The sequence below is a fragment of the Chrysoperla carnea genome, chromosome 3 (assembly GCF_905475395.1).
Source record: "Chrysoperla carnea chromosome 3, inChrCarn1.1, whole genome shotgun sequence".
In the NCBI taxonomy this organism is placed as follows: Eukaryota; Metazoa; Arthropoda; class Insecta; order Neuroptera; family Chrysopidae; genus Chrysoperla; species Chrysoperla carnea.
The window spans coordinates 38,508,698-38,527,074 of NC_058339.1; the positions used below are offsets into that span (position 1 = coordinate 38,508,698).

Sequence of the window (18,377 nt, forward strand, 5' to 3'; positions counted from 1 at the left end):
AATTGTATATACAAACTAAAATTATTATAAAATAACAATTAATTAAACTTGTTCCATTAGAAATTGTGAAAATAAGAAACGAAATGTCCATCCATACAATTATATTAATAAAGTAGTGTATCGTTACCATGGAAAACGCCACCAAGAAAACTCATGCACTGCGGAATTTCGCACGGGTCGACTAATACTATTATATTATAATGAACTTATGATACAAATCTATTAGTCCATTGAAATGTTACAATTTTAGGGCCGAACTGAACATTTTTGGGGAGGACGCGATTTTATTTGTGGGACATGTAGGGGAGGTCAATACAACCTTAACCCGAAGTTTGTGGGGTTGGCACCCTTGTCCCCCGCTCGCCATCTTGAAAAAAGGGGTGGAAACATATTTTGCTGTATCTCGTAAAATATTGATTTCTCAAAAAATTTGTTAAGACATAGTTTGTAGCAAATTGTCGTGGCTACAATTTTGTCTATATGACTTTTTGCGATAAACTTAAAATTTAAAAAGTTATGTGCAAAAAAGTAACAAAATCAAAAATTTCTTTTTTTGCTTAATAACTTTTTTTCTTGTCATTTTATCATAAATTTAGGTGAGAGCAATATTATAGAGAATACGTTTATGAACATTTTCCCGCAAATTTTATTAATTTTTGTTAATTTTTAACGTAGTTACAGCGCTCCAATATCTCCGACTTAATCATATTAATAATCAGTAATTAAAATAGAATAGCTAGCTATCCCATTCTACTCTTCTTCGATGGTCCAGGTTGTCGTTCAGATTCTCCAAGTTGTGGCTTAGATTCTCCAGGCTGTGGCTCAGATTGTAATTCAACATCGAATGTGAAGGTTTGAGGAATGACATGAGTAAAAGTTGGAGTCATCGTTGGTAATTCTTCTTCAAATTCATTTTCTTCCATTAATTTTGTTACTTCCATAATGTTGGTACAGGTTTCTCCAGAGCAATAGAGGCACACTGTGGAGCACTTCGAACTTTGGATTGGCATCCAAATGTTTCCATGCTTTTTCCAGCCCCGATATTCAGAATTATTGTATTTTCCAAGCCATGATTGGACCTGGTGATACACTGGTGAGACTGTTGAAACGGGCTACATCCTGTGTTGGCGGAAGCGATGACAAACTGAATGAAATTTTTGCTACTGTTTTGGAGAATCGTTTGTATCACAACTATATGTAGCACAACTAAAAGAATAGCATGAGGAAGAAGAAACAGCTTATTAAATATGTTATTAAAAAACGAGAGTAAGGTAAAATTGTTGTTTTGGCCGAGTTATCATGCGCATTGATAAACTCGGTCAACTTTGGAGCGCTGTAACTACGTTAAAAATTAACAAAAATTAATAAAATTTACGGGAAAATGTTCATAAACGTATTCTCTATAATAATGCCCTCAGCTAAATTTATGATAAAATAACAAGAAAAAAAGTTATTAAGCAAAAAAAGAAATTTTTGATTTTGTTCCTTTTTTGCGCATAACTTTTTAAATTTTAAGTTTATCGCAAAAAGTAGCCACGACAATTTGCTACAAATTATGTCTTTACAAATTTTTTGAGAAATCAATATTTTACGAGATACAGCAAAATATGTTTCCACCCCTTTTTTCAAGATGGCGGGCGGGGGGCAAGGGCGCCAACCCCACAAACTTGGGGTTAAGGTTGTATTGACCTCCCCTACATGTCCCACAAATAAAATCGCGTCCTCCCAAAAATGTTCAGTCAATGTAACATTTCAATGGACTATATTTCAAAATAGCTCAATGATTTTCGTTTATGCGACTTTCATATTTTTATTATATTATTCATTTAATTATTTATTTGTTTACTTCTAATAGCTGTAACGATGGGGTGAGATTGTTTCTTATACGGTAAGTTTCTATAAAAGTAACGGTAGTTGTTTATACATATTTGTTTGTATATTTCAAAAAAGGATAGTTATTGGGCTGTAAAAAACTGAAAATGAAGTAATCGAACTTTGGATAATTTTTTCTCACCATTTAATTCGGTTATCGGGCTAGTTTAAGAACAATAAACATAAATTTTTTTCAATTAACAAACTTATATTTAATTTTATTTTTTTACAAAAATTATAAATATACTTTCTTTTTTCGAAATCTTCTAACAAATTTACAATATTTACAAAAAGAAAAAAAATAAACGGAATTTTCTACGAACATTTCCACATACATATCGCTAAATTTCCACCGAAGAACATGTACAATAAATTTTTACATTCATAGGATACTTCAAAACCGTAACCTTCACCAACGACAACATGCCAACTAGGTCCAAATTTTTTATCCATTGTTTCTTTTATTAAACGTGCGGCCATCTGAAATAAAATATATATCAAATTTAACGGTTTTTTTGGCTTTCGTTTTCTTTGTAATAATTGAGTAGTCATTTTAAGCCATACTTAATAACAATATGACCACAAGAAGTTCCAAGAAGCTGATTTCCAAAAATACAAACAAAAAAAGTAAATTATTTCTCAAACAGTTTAGGCAAAGTGTATTAAATCCTTGTATCTTTGTGTATTTTTAATGTTATGATCAGCATCTTGTTAGGATTAAAAAAAGAATGTTTTACAATCTACAGACCGAATCGGAGAAACATTTGTGAATAATTATTTTAATAATTTCTAATAATTTAGACTTTTACCGAAAGAAAAAACACGTACTTAAACATTTAATAGTATAACAAAAGCTTACAGCTCGCGCTGTAAAAAGTTTGAAGTACTTAAATCGTTAACCCTGAAAATCCTGATAAAGATAATCGTACTAACTAATTAAATTATTTTATTTATTGCCATCGATCCTTGATAAATGTGTGAAGTTTCAATTCAATCCGTTCAATTCAAAATGGGTGAAAATCACGGTCAAAGATTCCGTTACATGGATGCATACCAAGCTAATTAATAAAAGCGTGTTCAAAATTTGAATCCTTATATATATATATATATTATAAATCTGAAAGTAAGGTTGTTTGTTTGTTTGTTATGCTTTCACGAAAGAACTACTGAATGAATTTCAATGAAACTTTACAATAATATAGCTCATACATCAGACTAACACATGAGCTATAATTTATAAATATATATTAAAATAGAAAAATTAATTTTTTCTTTGAAATTTTACTGCGCCATCTATGAACACCATTTTAAAGCTAAATTAAAGATTTCTATAAAAATGGTGAGCGAGATACAATTTATGAAAGGGGTATAAGTGAAAGCAAAGAAGAGGAAGGCTATAACGCGATGGTCTTTACTTTTAACCCTAGCGAAGTGGATGGGTATCAAGCTAGTATTAAATAAATGTGTGTACGATTCAATTTACTTTTCAGAGAAATTGATGAAACAATGGGATAATATGAGTTTTAATGGTATTCAGGAAGAAATTAATTATTGTGGCTAATCTTAGGTGCCCTAGAGAAATTTAACAAAATTCAAAATTGACTTAGGACCTTAGATAGTACCAAGCAGTGCATGTATTTATATTGAATGATTTGCTACGGAACCCTAATAATTAACACACTCTACGAGAAATCTTATAAAATGATAATGATAAATATATGCTTACCTCATTATTGTTAGCAAATTTTTCACAAGCAGAGACACAAAGTTCAACAGCTTCAGTTCTAGCTTCATCATTCATATCGCAATGCTAAAAAATTAATTTCATTTTTAGTACAAATAAAAATCCAAAACACAACAATGACCCTAATAAATAATTAAAAGAAAAATACACATACGCGAACCAAAGGATATGTGTGAACAATTTTACGCTCTTCTAACATATTTTTTGGTACATCTGCCTCTGCCATTGTTCAATAATTTTAATAAAAGGGAATACTAAAGGAATTTTAATTTCGTAAATAGTTATACATAACGAGTAGTATTGATTAAACAATATAAGTATTACGACCCTTCGATAACATGTGTGTATATCGTTATCCCTTAATACTCTTTGTACCATTCACAATGTATATTAGATAATGGCGCGAATATTTATAAAAATTGTATAAATTTTTAAAAACTATCATGTTTTTGTAAATAATTAATTATACGATTACACAGTTTTGTCCTTCATTTGTAGAAAAAGAACAATAAAAAAAAAATCACATCCTCTTCATTTCTTGCATTGGTTTTAATCGTGACCTTTGGTAAAACTTTTATATATAAAATTTAGTTTAAATATATTCTTTATTATCATTGTTGCTGTAAAATGCATTTGATTCAATATAAATTTGGTAAACAAGTAGGATTTCAAATTAGAAATTGATTTTGCGAAATGTTGAGGAATTTTACAGTAATCTTTGATCAACCATGCCAAGCGGCCTAACGCCCAGGACAACAAATTTTCAGGGCGAAAAAATTTGGAGGGTGACAAAAAAAATTTTTCCCGCTATCTCAAAATATTTTGAAAAGTGTAATCGTATTGGAAACATATTCGAACCAAATTAGCTTATTTATAAATGAGTGTTTATAGAAATTGTGCAAAAATGGGTTTGTTGTAAATTACGTACTGTTTTATTTGTTTTAAAGAGTCTTCTATCCACTGCTAGACCCGTTTATGTAAATATAATATAAAACCAGTGAAAATTACAAGTTTAATAAACCCCCGACAAATTTTTCGGGTACGGAATCCTAAATTCGCACTTGAAACATAGCTAAGAACATTCTCCATTAAATTACCTTTTTCCTTATACCCTTTTTCCAAACTGAACCGATTTTGGATATCATCGCTTTTTTCTTAAGTTGTTTCGGGTGCGGAACATTTTGCGCCTCCCGCGTTATAGACCATAATCTATACCTATTTTGTCTTACATTACTTTCATTTTTACTTTTTTTATCTAAGCATATATTTTTGAGACTATTGGTCTGCGCCATATTATTCTATGGTCTGTGCATACAATCTTTAAAATTAAATTTTAAATTACTGACGTAATTTATTTAGAAATTTTTATGAATTGTTTATTTAAATATACGAATTGCATGCACTACTAAGTTACAGAATAAAAAAAAACTATAATAAATGACCTCAAGAAACCTTGAATCTAATTTGTGCTGGTAATTTATAAAAGAAAAGTAATTTTAATTTTATAATCATCGATTATAAATTAAGTTTTTTTTCTTACTAATACAGTGTGTTCATTTCAAAATTATCCACCCTTAATATTTTTTTGAGTGAAAGCTCACGCCGATTTAGATGTCGAGAGGGAAGTTCAACAAAGGTAGGTACCTACCGAATATTAGGTTTTGTCCCTCCGCCCTTCTTTGGAAACATTGATGGACATCATTATTTGCCAAAAAAAAAATACATTCTGTTTTCGATTTTTCACATTTTTGTCTGGATGTCTTGCGTTTAAAACTCGAGCAGTTCCTCGAGCATAAGCGTTTTTGAGCTGCGTAAGCGAAAATTATATCGATTATTTCTTCTAAAGTGTCTTTTCCGCAACAAATACTACTTTTAACAATACTCGTTAAATCAAGAGAATGATCTGTATCACAAAGTAGAGAGCTCCATTTTAAATTTCTCATTTGAAAGCGGGAGGAGGTGGCAGCTGTAGCCGAAGGAATAAAACTTAGAATTCTTTAGGAACCATTTTTGAACTTTCTTTCGATATCTAAATCGACATGTTTTCACTCAAAACAAATCCGGGCCAAATTTATTAATTGTGGGCCCTTTGGAAATGTACACACTGTATATTATGCTATTCTAGGAAATATGATTAATAAGTTTTTACTTATCTGAATCTCAGGCTTAAATTAATTATTAACTAATAGTATAGGCAACTTAAAGTGTTTGTAGCCTAAATGCTGAAAAGAAACTATTTTCCGTTTAAATTCTCCCTAACTCTTTTATGAAAAATCAATCATATTTTCTAGCCATAGTTTCTAGAAGACCAACCTTCACCAGATTAATGATAATTCTCACAATAGTCACAATGAAAGGGAGATCTTACCGCCCTCATCCTGTAAAATGGTAAAATTTTGCCTTATTGGTAAAATACCTACTTGCAAATATTGTCTTTTTTAACGAAAAAGATGCACGTTTTCTGTGCCGAGTATATATTTGGAAGAATAAACCAATGACTCAGTAAAACACTTATTATCGTAGGACGTATTATGAAATGTACACCGGATTTTTGAATACTCAACACCAGAGCCAGATTAAGAAATTGCGCTCCAGTTTTCCGATTCGAACTATCGTTGTTTAATAAGAACATTGATAGATACATTAATCAAAAAGTACTTTTGTAAATACCAGAATACATATTCTTTGACTATTGAGAATTACAACCTTGCTGTTCGTTTTTATTAAAATTCCTTTCTGCATAAAATATATGAATTAGACTGTCATACTATCTAATCGTTTGCGATGTGATGTCTATTTTACTGTGTACGCCTCTGTAATAAAATCAGCAGGGGTTGACTTTGGTGACTGTAACTGTGATGTTACCTTATCAAATCAGAGCCAAGGGGCAGTTAAAAATTTTAGATCTGAAAATAGTAATATCTTTTTCTGTCTGCATATTTAACAAAATAATAGCTATTAAAATACTTGTCCCCATGTTTTTCGTTTCAATCTTATAAGTATTTTTAATAGCTATTTATTATTTTATGGTACATTAAAAATGTTTTTAATTTTTTCTACTTTTTAGGATTATGTGAATGCATTGAATTCCATATAGCTCATCGGGAAGTTGTGTTTAAAATCAATTACAAAATTCCGCTAGGACATAAAAAAAGCGAGTTAGTAAAAACATGTTAATAAAAAACACTTAAACTACTTAAAAAATAATTTTTATCTTTTAACGAGTATTTTAAAGTACATAAAAGGTACAATGTTATTTTTAATATTAAAATTTACGTACAATGAACGTAATACACATAACGTAACTTATAACATAATATACATAAATTTATCACCCATCAAAAATGAGTATTATATTCATTGTGAAAAATATTATTTTAATTTTATACAAATATACAAATTTTAATAAAAATTTTAACAATACATTTTCTATTATAAACCATTATAACGTATATCACTAGTTACGCCACTATTCGATGATGAGTCACTTGTACCAAAACTAGGAAATAATGTTTGGCGAAGTGTATTATTCCATTTGGTTTCTTCTTCAAATTTTGCTGGCTCCCTATATGAAGAAATAAAACTTTTAAATTGTTGATTAAAAATTAATGTTTTTATTTCCAATTTTACCTAAAGAAGGCTAAATATTGTTCTAATGCAGCACGACTTGAACATGCACCCAGTTCTGGCCAATGATCAAACAATTTTCGTAAGTATTGTTCTAGTAATTTTCGACGTTTTTCTACTAAAGCAGCGTCCTATAAAAAATGTTTATTTATTTATATTCATTATAATTTATTCATGAGACACTTTGAGAAATTAAAGGAAATATAATAATGAATTCCCAAAAATTTGGTGTCGATACGTTGACGACGTTTATGACAGTTCAAAATTAAATATATTCATGGAACACATTAACGGCGAACGCAAAAATATAAATTTCACAACCGAATTGGAGTCGAATGATACTTTACCATTTTTAGATCCTTTAATTACTCGCCATAAAAACAAATTCGGTTTTGATATTTGTAGAAAATCAACTCATACTGATAGATACATCACATCAGATTCTTACTGTCACCAAAATATACAGAATACCTAATAGAACATCATTTGTATATACGTATCCGAACTCACCATTTTGGTAGTTTGAACTACTCCTCCAGAGGGTTTAGGCGTTACATATTTATAAGATGACTAAATATGACTTGATTACCCTCTGGAGGAGTAGTTCAAACTACCAAAATGGTGAGTTCGGATTCGTATATACAAATTATGTTCTATTAGGCATTCTGTATTCTTTGCTATTACTTTATTGCTATCGCCATTATCTTACCTTATTTCCAATAGTTTTCTTTGGTGGAAATTTAAATTTGGCAACAGTTGGATCTAATTTTTTAAGCTGAGAATGTAATGCATGAAAATGTGCATAACGTCGAAATATATTCCATTCATGATTACCAGCCCGTATATGTATTTGATAAACATGATGTGCACCAGACGATGAATTATTCGTTCTGGATTCACTTGATATTGAAGTACCACCAGAGGATAGAAACGCTGACGGTATTGATATAAAGACTTCACCACGTAAATGTGTATTATTATCGTAAGTAAAATCATTACTTGATGAAGTAGCCATTGAAGATGTTATGTTTTGACTTAGTTGTTTTTTTAATCGTTGTATGACGGCATCTTTGAAATTAATTTGTTGTTGTAAATATTCGTTGAATTCCATTAATTCAGCATGCATTTCAGCAACCTAAATAAAATTATATTCTCAGATTTAATTAATGCTTTTTGAAACAACCTTGTAAAATAAAATTGATAATGAAAATATGGTTGGTGTTCTTAATATTTAAACATTTTTCAACTTTCTAATAATTGACTACCGTGAAAGTATCATTTTCTTGGATTATACTCGACAATTAAATACCTTGAGGAGATCGGGTCTGGTGTTTACTTCTTCTTTAAGATATGCCATTTTGAAAAGTAATTAATACTTCAATTCAATTTTAAACTATCTTTTTTGAATCTAAAAATTAGCGTCTGCGTGTAATCTTATTTCTAAAAAAGTTTCTCTTTAGAATGAGGCCACAATCAGATCGGTATAGAATTACCTCATGTAGACCGACGTTGAATGCTACCCCTTATTGATAATGCTTGCATAATACAAAAACGCTAAGCATTAACCGCTAAGCGTCATACATTTGCAAATCATACTCACGCACGTGTGGTAATGTTTTACCAGGAATTATTAAATAAACCGCAAAATTATCATTCAATTATCAATATTTATGTTGTCACTTTCAAATTACGTCGCATTTAACGCAACACACCGTATGCCAGCATTGTTTATTGTGTGATCAAATTAACTTTTTGAATTTTTTCATTTTGAGTTCGGAGAAAAAAATTGAATTAAGTAGATAATTATGATACAAATTGAAGAAACTAAAATCGAACATTTTTTGATGGTCGGAAAGGGTCCAAAAAAATGGTAAAGTGGCCTAATCCGGTCTTTCGCGTCATACACCGTCGGATTGAGTTAAAAATAAAAAGACTTTTAATAAGCTTAGGCACCGTAAAAAGACCAAAAAAATGATCTGGGAATGAACCCGATTGGTCCATCAATGTCCCCACAAATTGCAAAAAACCATCGATTTTGCTCGAAATTTCAAAAATTCATAACTCTTGTTGTTTTAAAGATGAAAAGCTGAGATTTAAATAGATTGTAGCTTTTGTGCCCATGAAGTATCACACACAATTTTTGCTTCAATAGTTAATCATAATCATAATTATCTACTTAATTCAATTTTTTTCTCCGAACTCAGAATTATCTAAAAATTGACGCCATTTTTTTTTTTAATTTGATCACACTATGAGTGTTCTAATTGGATTTTAAAGATGCTGTGCAGTTTAACTTTCAGATATTTCTTTGAAAAATGAAATTGAAATAGTCGTTTGACAATATTTATAGAGGCAGTGAATTTTTTGCGACTGTGAAATGCTTAAATAGATAATCTTACCTGAATTAATTTCGCTTCATAATGTTTAACTTCATCAAATTTCGATGTTTTTGAACTTTTATTTTCATCTATACTAGTTGTTGATGACATTAACGTTAAATTTGCTTCATCAGGATCCTTGTGTAACATTTGAACAGCGCCAATATATTTTTTTAACTGTGATTTTAACGTTTCATTTTCTCTAGAAAAACAAATTTAATTATTTTCACACAAGAAAAATTATTTTCTACTCTTTAGTATTTGATTTATTTTTGGTATTAGGCGAAGCCTCAAAGGCACAACTAAACCCCCTTCTCATTCCGAAATAGAGCCTAACAAAATGGAGTAATTTAAACATAATTAAAAAAATATGAAAAATTACAATTAATATTCTCCAAGGGATTTTTAAGGGCGCTAAAACCAACTAACTAGGGTTCAGAAAAGGATATCTAAGAATATCTGACTTTCCCATAGGTATATAGGGTATGTATGGAGAATGGTGAAACTATTCACGTTATGTATGCTTATGTAAATTTGTATTCGAAATTTTGAACCTATCCGATTTGGGGAAAACCATATTTATTAATTATTATTGTTAAAACGTTTTTGAAAAAAAAAAGTTCAACTTACTTTTTTAAAGACTCATAATTTCGAGTCAAACTATCAACAGATGATCGATCCGAAGAAGAGGTTTCTAACTCATCAACAAAATGTGCTGACGAATCCATAGGTGTCATTAATTCTTCATGACTAATATCACAAAATTCACTAGTAGGTAATACCATACTAATTGGAGCTGGTGTTTCTTCTTTTTCAACAAATTCTACAGCTTCAATAGAATCGTCATTGATACCGCCTGCAGATGACGCTGAAGATGATTGTCCTCCATTATGACTACCTAGTGTTGACGAATTACCCGGTGGACTACAACTACTATCTATACTACTATTTGTACTAATTGATTTAATATCATCACTGGAATTTGTAACTGTTTCGTTGTCATTCATTAAAAATGGATTTGTTTGGTTATCATCGTCATCAAATGTTATTATTTGTTTAGCAACTTTACGATTCTTTTGTTTGCGATCATTCTTTTTATTGTTGTTATCATTAGGGATTATTTGTGTTACGATTATTGGTTCATTTTTCATATTTTTTAAGAATGTTTTACTGTTTTCAACGTCCGATAAATTTAATTCCATATTATTGATGTTTATTGCGAATAATATTGAGTTTAAACCTTAAAAAATATTATTACGTGTTAAATTTCACTAAGTTATGGAACCTTACTCAGATAAAAATATTATTATTAATATGCTTTAAAAACAATAAGACTTGTGCGCAGAGGAGTATCTAGTTAATCAAAGGCTCTGATGCAAAAAAACTGGGGCATTAACTATACCGTTCAGGTTTTATCAAATAACTGCAATAATTATCAAATCTGCTTCAGTAGGCTTCTCAACCAGCACTACAGTGGTCATATTAGCTGAGTCCTTATCAACAGAAATATTAGAGCCAAAACTACTCGTAGAAGATTGGCTAAAAAATTTGCAGTCAAAATCTGGAGTCAATTATAGAACACCCTGTATAAGAAAAAAAAGTGACTTGATTGATCTTAAAACGTATTGCCCAATTTACAGAAAACCGCCCGTAAAAAGAATTAAATGTTAAAATGCAATTTACCTGCTATCATATTCGTAAACATACAACTTCGTTCAGAATCTCGCATTAATGCCCAGTCTTCATAGTGAGCGTATAATAATTCCGTACTTTCAAGCATATAATGAAAATATCTATATTATATACATAAAATTATCTGTAATAGTATTTGAAATAATACACAAAACAAGGAATATTTTTATTACAATAAACTAATTTTATAAAAAATAAGCATAAAGTATTATCACCTTTCCAATGTACGTTCATTCAATGATCCACGTATCCATGCTCGTCCGCGTCCAATATCTGTGTTGATGTTCTTTAGTACTGCATATCGTTCGCGTTCATGCGGTGTTAAAAATAATAACACATAATGCCAAAATACTAGAAAAAAAATTGTGTTCACCGTTTTAAAATCTGTATTGATTTTTTTTTTTTTCGTATGTGATAAATCACTTTTATTTTTCATTTAAAAAATAAATACAATATTTTAATATACTTGATTAATTCACGGTCAAAGGTCTACTTATCAATAAAATTTTAATAAAAATACACAAATATTTTTATTATTTATTTTAGTTTTTCGTAAACAGGGAGTTTAGATTTGATTGGAGGTCTAAAGAGAATATTAAATATTGAAAATATTTGTATAAAGTATTTGTTTATAGACCGTGAAACACCACGATTTTTTTTAAAATGATGAATACATATTCGAAACTTCGTGAGTGGCTCCCTTTTGACGAGTCTAACAAACTTTACACTTTTTTTTCGAAAAGCCTACGTTTTCAAATAAGTATGATGGCATCATATTTGAGCTTTCGTTTTGAAAAAACGCAGCAGAGAATTTGTCGGACACTAAGACCTTAAAGGAGGAGTCTGGCCTTTTCTATACTATTCATAGTTACAGAGATAAACGTTCAATGTTTTAAAATCAAAAATTTTATTTATTGTCTACAAACATCAAATTTTTTATTTAAAACATTGCAATGTAAATAATAATGAACTTAGGAAACAAATACTAAGAGCATAATATCAAAAATTCCGATTTGAATTATATTCTTAGAGAATTTCTCGAAATTACAAACTTACAATTATAAGATCGAAAAATTTAAAAGAACTTCCTTCTTAAAATTGTATCCTCTATATCAGTACACTTTCTCAATGCGATACAGTTTCGTACACCTTAATTTAAAGGACACAAATAAAATGACGTTACAATTTTATCGAATTATCGAATATAAGAATGCCTTACCTCATAAATATGAATATGGGAAGCAAATTACTTAAAATGCTCATCAAAATACAACTGCACGAATATTATTAGCAAATTAGAATCAGAAACAAATGCCAAGTGAGTTGAGAGTAACTACTAGTCAACCACATCCTTGTTAAGATAAAACTTTAATATCATATTTGCGTCAAAAATTATAATTTTACAATTACTTAAGCCTAATTAGTCACACTTTATAAAAATATGATTTAATCACAATGGCAATTAACAGTGATAGTAGAAGTGTTCCCGGAGACTAACCAACTCTTGAAAGCCTAACCAACTTTTATAATTTGCAAAAATAATTCTTGAGGCATTATAAAATTTTAATTCCTTAAAATTTAGTATTTAATGAAATAAAAAAAATTACGCTTACTTATCCGGGTTTAAAACTTTTCCTGACAGTTTCAAAATTGTATTTCATTAATATCTAAATAAGATATGCCTGGACTTTGTACATAGATCGCTAAACACAGAGCTCAACGTCCCCCGTAACAAAGAGTACATTTTTTAAGAAAACAAAAAATAGTTTGCATCGATTTCAAAACGTAAACGCTTAAAAGGAAATTATTAGAAACATTAAAAAAAAAAAAAAAACAGCAATTTTGATATTCCCAAATCCCCTTAAAGGTGGAATTTTTTTCTACAGAATCACCCAGGAAGAAAAAATCGATTTCGCTTATTCGAAATTTCGAAAGTTTGTATTCTTCATTTTGTATCAAATGAAAGACCTTAAATTTATTTAATTTTAATAAACAATTTTCTTTCTGTTGTGCATAGAAGTAAACAATGTTTTTAAAGTTATATTATTTGCAATGGAAACATAATATTCGATTGGTGGTGTGCAATAGGGAATATTCATGTATTTTTTTTATATTTTTAATTCATAGTTTATACCCTTGTAACAAAGTAAAAAATATAAATACTGTTTAAAAACGCTGTATTTAAGTGTAAAAAAATATTTAAAATACATTATACTTTTGAGATATTTAAACGCAGTTTTTTGGCGCTCTCTGTTGCCGACGTATAAGTACGTGATCTGTCAATTGGTGACAGTTCAATGTATAATTTACACTTTAAAAAAAATGAATTTACAACACAGAATTTACACTCGTTATTATTAAGTTTTCTAATAAAAAGCCGTAGAATAGTATAATTTAATGAAATACCATATAAAATGTAAGTGATTAATATCATACAGTATGTCAACAAATTTGACAAGCCCGTACTTTGATGTCACGTCCGTATAAAAATTTGAATTTCCGTTTTAGAAATTTTTAAATGCCATCACTGAATTTGTAGTTTTATTAATTAATTTTAAGTAATTAAAAAGATATTAATTACTAAAATAATGGTTTAGTTGAAATGTTCAGTCATTAAAGTTACGGAAGAAAAATATTTGAACCAAAATTAAATTTGATGAATATTCCCTATTTTTGTTTTACCAACGATTTAAAATTTCCAAGCAATATTCATCATACGTAACAAATGCATACTTTCATTTATATTTTAAAGAAGATAACTATTATCTGCGAATTAACTCCCCCTCCTCTTCTTTACTTGAAAGCTGAGGTTATTATAAAATTATGTATTTTGAAACTCTCTGTATATACTAAATTCTTGAATAAAGGAAAGTTTATCAAACCTGGTGTGTCGTCAGTTAAATGTAATCGTCCAGCAATTAATTTTGAAACTTGTTTTAATGTTGATGTTGTTAATTGAGTTGTTATCGGTGTCGATCTTAAACCGTGTGACAGAACAGCTTCCAAACTTGAACATAGTTCAGCAACTTGGATGTCTTTTTCCGATGCTAATTCTGTTTTACCACCATACCGTATTTGACACTGTTTAACACAATTCAATAATTTTGATGCTAATTTCTCACGAACCTCCCCATGTTTTGTTGATTGCATTTTTCTTCGAATTGTTTCTAAAATAATATTTTTTCACGTAAGTTCATTATTGACAATTGACGATTTCGACGATGGTCGACAATAGATTGTTTTTGTTTTTTTATACAACAAAAATAATAATAAATGGCATTGACATTTCAAATTGACCAAAATTGGACTTACACCCTATTTCCAATAAACGTCCTTGAATTATTTTGTACCATAAATTTTGCATTGAAATCAATTAATCGCCAAAGTTTATAATTCATTCATTAATTACTTGATTAGGTAAATAAAACATTTTTGATGATTTGGATTGTTTGATTTAGTAATAATAGATTAAAATGATAAATTGACGTTTAAGCGTCAATAATAAGGTCGTGTGATCGTCGATTTTTGATATGAAGTTTGCATCGTTTAAAAACGTCAAATTTAATTTGGCGGTTTTTACAAAAATAATGTAAAATAATTATAAATTTATTTTTCTCTTTAATGATATAAAAATTTATTATCATGTACGTTTCAGCAGACTGAGTTTATATTTGAACCATTTTTTATTAGTCAGTAAGTAATTAAAGTATGGTTCAAATCTTTAAATAGGCTATTTGACTTATGATTATTAGATGGTATTTATAGAGCCCATAAAAAGTGTCAATTTTGAATTATTTTTTATTAAAAAAATAAGCAAAAAAATATTACCATCTTTAATAAGAATATAGATCTATTCTTTGTATATACCAAAATTTTGTTTCTTCATCAATATTTCTAAGCGTTACGTTTGAAAGAAAAGTAAAACGGTAAAATGGTCTTTTATTTCGTTACTAAAAAGCAATATAAAATATAGGCCTATATTATTTTTCCTATATGACTCCAATTTAAAAACTCGATCTCTCTCTATAACTATGCATTCCCGAGAAAAATTTTATATTAAATTGTTGCCATTTTTAAAGCCCTATAGATTTACAGAGTGAGTTAAAATGTACCCATTATCTATTTAAATATAGTACAAACATGAGTAATAATTTTTGGTCTCTCTGTAAATTTTCAATTTGGTTATCTAACCCGGATACTCTTTTTTACTAGGGTGTTTCATTTTAAGCTAATTTTTTTTATAAAGCGTTTTTCAATGTTCCAAATAAAAGTTGTAATACCTACTCGTAGAGAAACATTTTACCAAAAATTTTAAACTTTTACTTCTGTCAATATAAAACTGTTCTTACAAATACTGACAGCCCCTCCGACGAGCGTAGCTATCGCAGAGAGATCGTTTTCTATACTTCGCGAGGTAAAATCTTGGTTGCGTGTCTAAAGGGGGCAGGAAAGATTAGTCGGGCTAGCTCTTCTAAACATCAGGATATCGATAACATTATCAACGTTTTCGTTTACTTTTTGTAGTTTTCGTGAACGAACAAACTAACATCTTACAGGTTTATTAAATTTCCCACGGCTTTGCCCACCTGAGCAAATACACTGTAAAATATATTGGTCAGGGCGTCATATATTTTGTAAACATCCCTTTTGTAGGAATGCTCCATATCGATCATGAGCGAGTTTATACTCCGGACGCATTCGGCCAATTTTCGGTTGGCTTTTCAGTGCCTATCACCTTTTTTGAGAGCTGGATCCGCGCCTGATTGAATTATAATTTCCTTAATAAGTATAAAATAGAATTTTCTGTCACTATGCCCAGAAACAGAGAACAATGGTTCAATTAGAAAGTTAAAAATTTAAATATAAAAAAATTTACGACTAGCTCGAACCGATAAGACATTGAAGATGTTTTTTGCGAGATTCATTACATTTACCACCAAATTGATAAATGGTAAGTAACCTGGTAGTCTAAATTAGAACTATTGAAAACGGGTTTACCTCCTGTTTTAATAGGTAGAATTATTATCGCCAGTTAGCGGGGTGGCAACTACTTGTTATCAATAGTAGAAAACTATTTCATAGTAAAAGCAAATATTATTTTTTTCAATTTTGCGTTTATAAAAAACTATCAAAAAATTAACACATACAATTCAAAATACAAACATGCAAATTTTTTCCTACGTATTGACTTTATCAATTATTTTTGTTTTTTATTATAATTTTGCATATAATTGTTTCGAACTGTAACCAGTAATTCGATAATTTCATCCATATTTCGTGATAAGGCACTTGTATATGATCTTGAAATTTCATTATGAGAATCTTCTGAAACACAAGCACACTTTTTCGAATTTAAAATTGTGTACTGAATAAATTTTTCAATTATTTTAAACCAAAATGATTCTTCTAAAATTTCATCTGATGAAATTTTATTGTCTATGAAATTATTTTCAACTGTTCCAAATTTGTTTCGATCATTTTGTTTAAAATAAGAACACTTTTGGTGGTTACAACTTGAGATTTCTGAGGTAACGAAAGAATTAATTATTGGTATTTCATCATTACATGATTTTCGAAGTGGATGATTTTTCATCTTTGCACGTTCATTAGCATTTTTTGAAATAGGTTTTGAGTCTCGGCAACTTTTTTGATTATTACAACTTGAGAATACTGGGGAAACGGAAGAATTGATTATTGATTCATTAGCATTACATGATTTTCGAATTTCAAGATTGTTTCTTTTCATCTTTGTACATTCATCAACATGTTTTGGGATAGTTTTTGAATCTCTGAAACATTTATCTTGGCAACTATTTTTCGCAATAGTTTTAAATCGAGTTGTACGAGTTGTCTCAACATTTTTTAAATATTGATCTCGTGAAGATCTATCTGAACATTTAATATTTCGGAAACAATTTTTATTAGTTCCCAATCGAGTTGAATCATTGTGATTAAAACAATTTGTTTCTTCAATATTATTTAAATTCTCGATATTTTGCAAGCAGTTTGTATTTGTATTCGATTGTGCTGAGCAAGTGTGTTTGAAAGTTGTACATCCATCTTTATTACAGTTTATTGTTAAGTGATCTGGAGTTTTTCTTTTTGCATTACAAGATTTATTGTAAACATAAAACGAAGGGGCTTTTTCAAAATCTTCAAAGCGTTTTATAATTGATAATATTCTAGTATCCTCTGCAGGACATATATTTTTGCTGTTTTCTTCATTTTTTAGGTCTAGATCTGTTTGTTTTATAAATTTTTCTTTATTAATTGACACCCGTTTCGGATCTATTGTGTTTTCTAATATTGGCGTTTGTTTTGTATATACGTCATTTTTTAAATTTATCGATGATCGCTTTGGTTCTATAATAGCATTTTCTGATATTTTAGGGTCAATTAGATTATGGTCAGTTGAAGGTGAAAAATCTTCTTCAATCGTATTAAAATGTCGCCATTCTATACTTTTACTTTTTAAATAATCAGGTACTGTTTGAGTTATATATACATATCTGTTTTTATTCAAACTTTTTGTTGAGTTTTTTGGGAGTATTTGGCTTTTCGATAAAAAACCTGGTACTGTATTAAGAACATACTCTGAGCTTTTCAATGTAGACTTTTCTGCTACTAAATGAGATAAATCAAAATCAGTTCCCGAATTTGAAATGGCTTCATTATTAAAGCGATGATGATGTTCTGAGCTATTATTTTCTAAGTTAGTTAAGTCAACTAATAAATAAGACAGATCTAATTTTGAATCCGAGTTTGTTGTTTCGCTTGAAAATGGAGTTCTAATTGAAAAGTGTAAAGTGTTAAGACTGTAACTTCTAGGTTGTAAAATTACCATCGATGATTGATAAGGACGTATCGATTGTGGCTCTAATATTGTTTTAGTAGTTTGAACACTTTTATCTCGCGATAATACAACAGAGACATTCGGACTACTGTAGTCAAATCCACATCTTGGACAAAGATATCGATTATGATTTGTAGATTTAATTGGATTTTTGGTTTCAAAAGGCATTTTATAATTAGGATCCGAATCATGTTCCGATATTTTTCGTACA

At 29.3% G+C, this 18,377-nt stretch overlaps 2 protein-coding genes across 2 annotated transcripts; both read right to left on the reverse strand.

Moving 5' to 3' along the window:
• Nucleotides 1–2,187: 2,187 nt before the first annotated feature.
• LOC123295488 (dynein axonemal light chain 4) lies at nucleotides 2,188–3,981 on the reverse strand. The gene is made up of 3 exons (XM_044876863.1): nucleotides 3,771–3,981; nucleotides 3,599–3,682; nucleotides 2,188–2,352 (listed from the first exon to the last, which is right to left on the reverse strand). The coding sequence occupies exons 1-3, from the start codon at nucleotides 3,840–3,842 to the stop codon at nucleotides 2,188–2,190; spliced, it is 321 nt and encodes a 106-aa protein (XP_044732798.1). The 5' UTR covers nucleotides 3,843–3,981.
• Nucleotides 3,982–7,015: 3,034 nt separating this feature from the next.
• LOC123295458 (sorting nexin-29) lies at nucleotides 7,016–14,825 on the reverse strand. The gene is made up of 9 exons (XM_044876824.1): nucleotides 14,626–14,825; nucleotides 14,196–14,480; nucleotides 11,529–11,664; nucleotides 11,305–11,414; nucleotides 10,252–10,861; nucleotides 9,643–9,823; nucleotides 7,953–8,378; nucleotides 7,247–7,374; nucleotides 7,016–7,181 (listed from the first exon to the last, which is right to left on the reverse strand). The coding sequence occupies exons 2-9, from the start codon at nucleotides 14,461–14,463 to the stop codon at nucleotides 7,049–7,051; spliced, it is 1,992 nt and encodes a 663-aa protein (XP_044732759.1). The 5' UTR covers nucleotides 14,464–14,480; nucleotides 14,626–14,825; the 3' UTR covers nucleotides 7,016–7,048.
• Between the last annotated feature and the right edge of the window lie 3,552 nt (nucleotides 14,826–18,377).

What these genes read in the sequence shown, in the direction of transcription:
- LOC123295488 (XM_044876863.1), bottom strand. Translation starts at nt 3,842, where the DNA reads ATGGCAGAGGCAGATGTACCAAAAAATATGTTAGAAGAGCGTAAAATT. An exon ending in ACACATATCCTTTGGTTCGC is followed by an intron (nt 3,683 to 3,770) that starts GTATGTGTATTT and finishes TTAATTTTTTAG; the next exon opens with CATTGCGATATGAATGATGA. An exon ending in AATTTGCTAACAATAATGAG is followed by an intron (nt 2,353 to 3,598) that starts GTAAGCATATAT and finishes ATTTTATTTCAG; the next exon opens with ATGGCCGCACGTTTAATAAA.
- LOC123295458 (XM_044876824.1), bottom strand. Translation starts at nt 14,463, where the DNA reads ATGCAATCAACAAAACATGGGGAGGTTCGTGAGAAATTAGCATCAAAA. An exon ending in GTTTACGAATATGATAGCAG is followed by an intron (nt 10,862 to 11,304) that starts GTAAATTGCATT and finishes ATATTTTTTAAG; the next exon opens with GTTTAAACTCAATATTATTC. An exon ending in AGAAAACTATTGGAAATAAG is followed by an intron (nt 7,375 to 7,952) that starts GTAAGATAATGG and finishes CATTTTTTATAG; the next exon opens with GACGCTGCTTTAGTAGAAAA.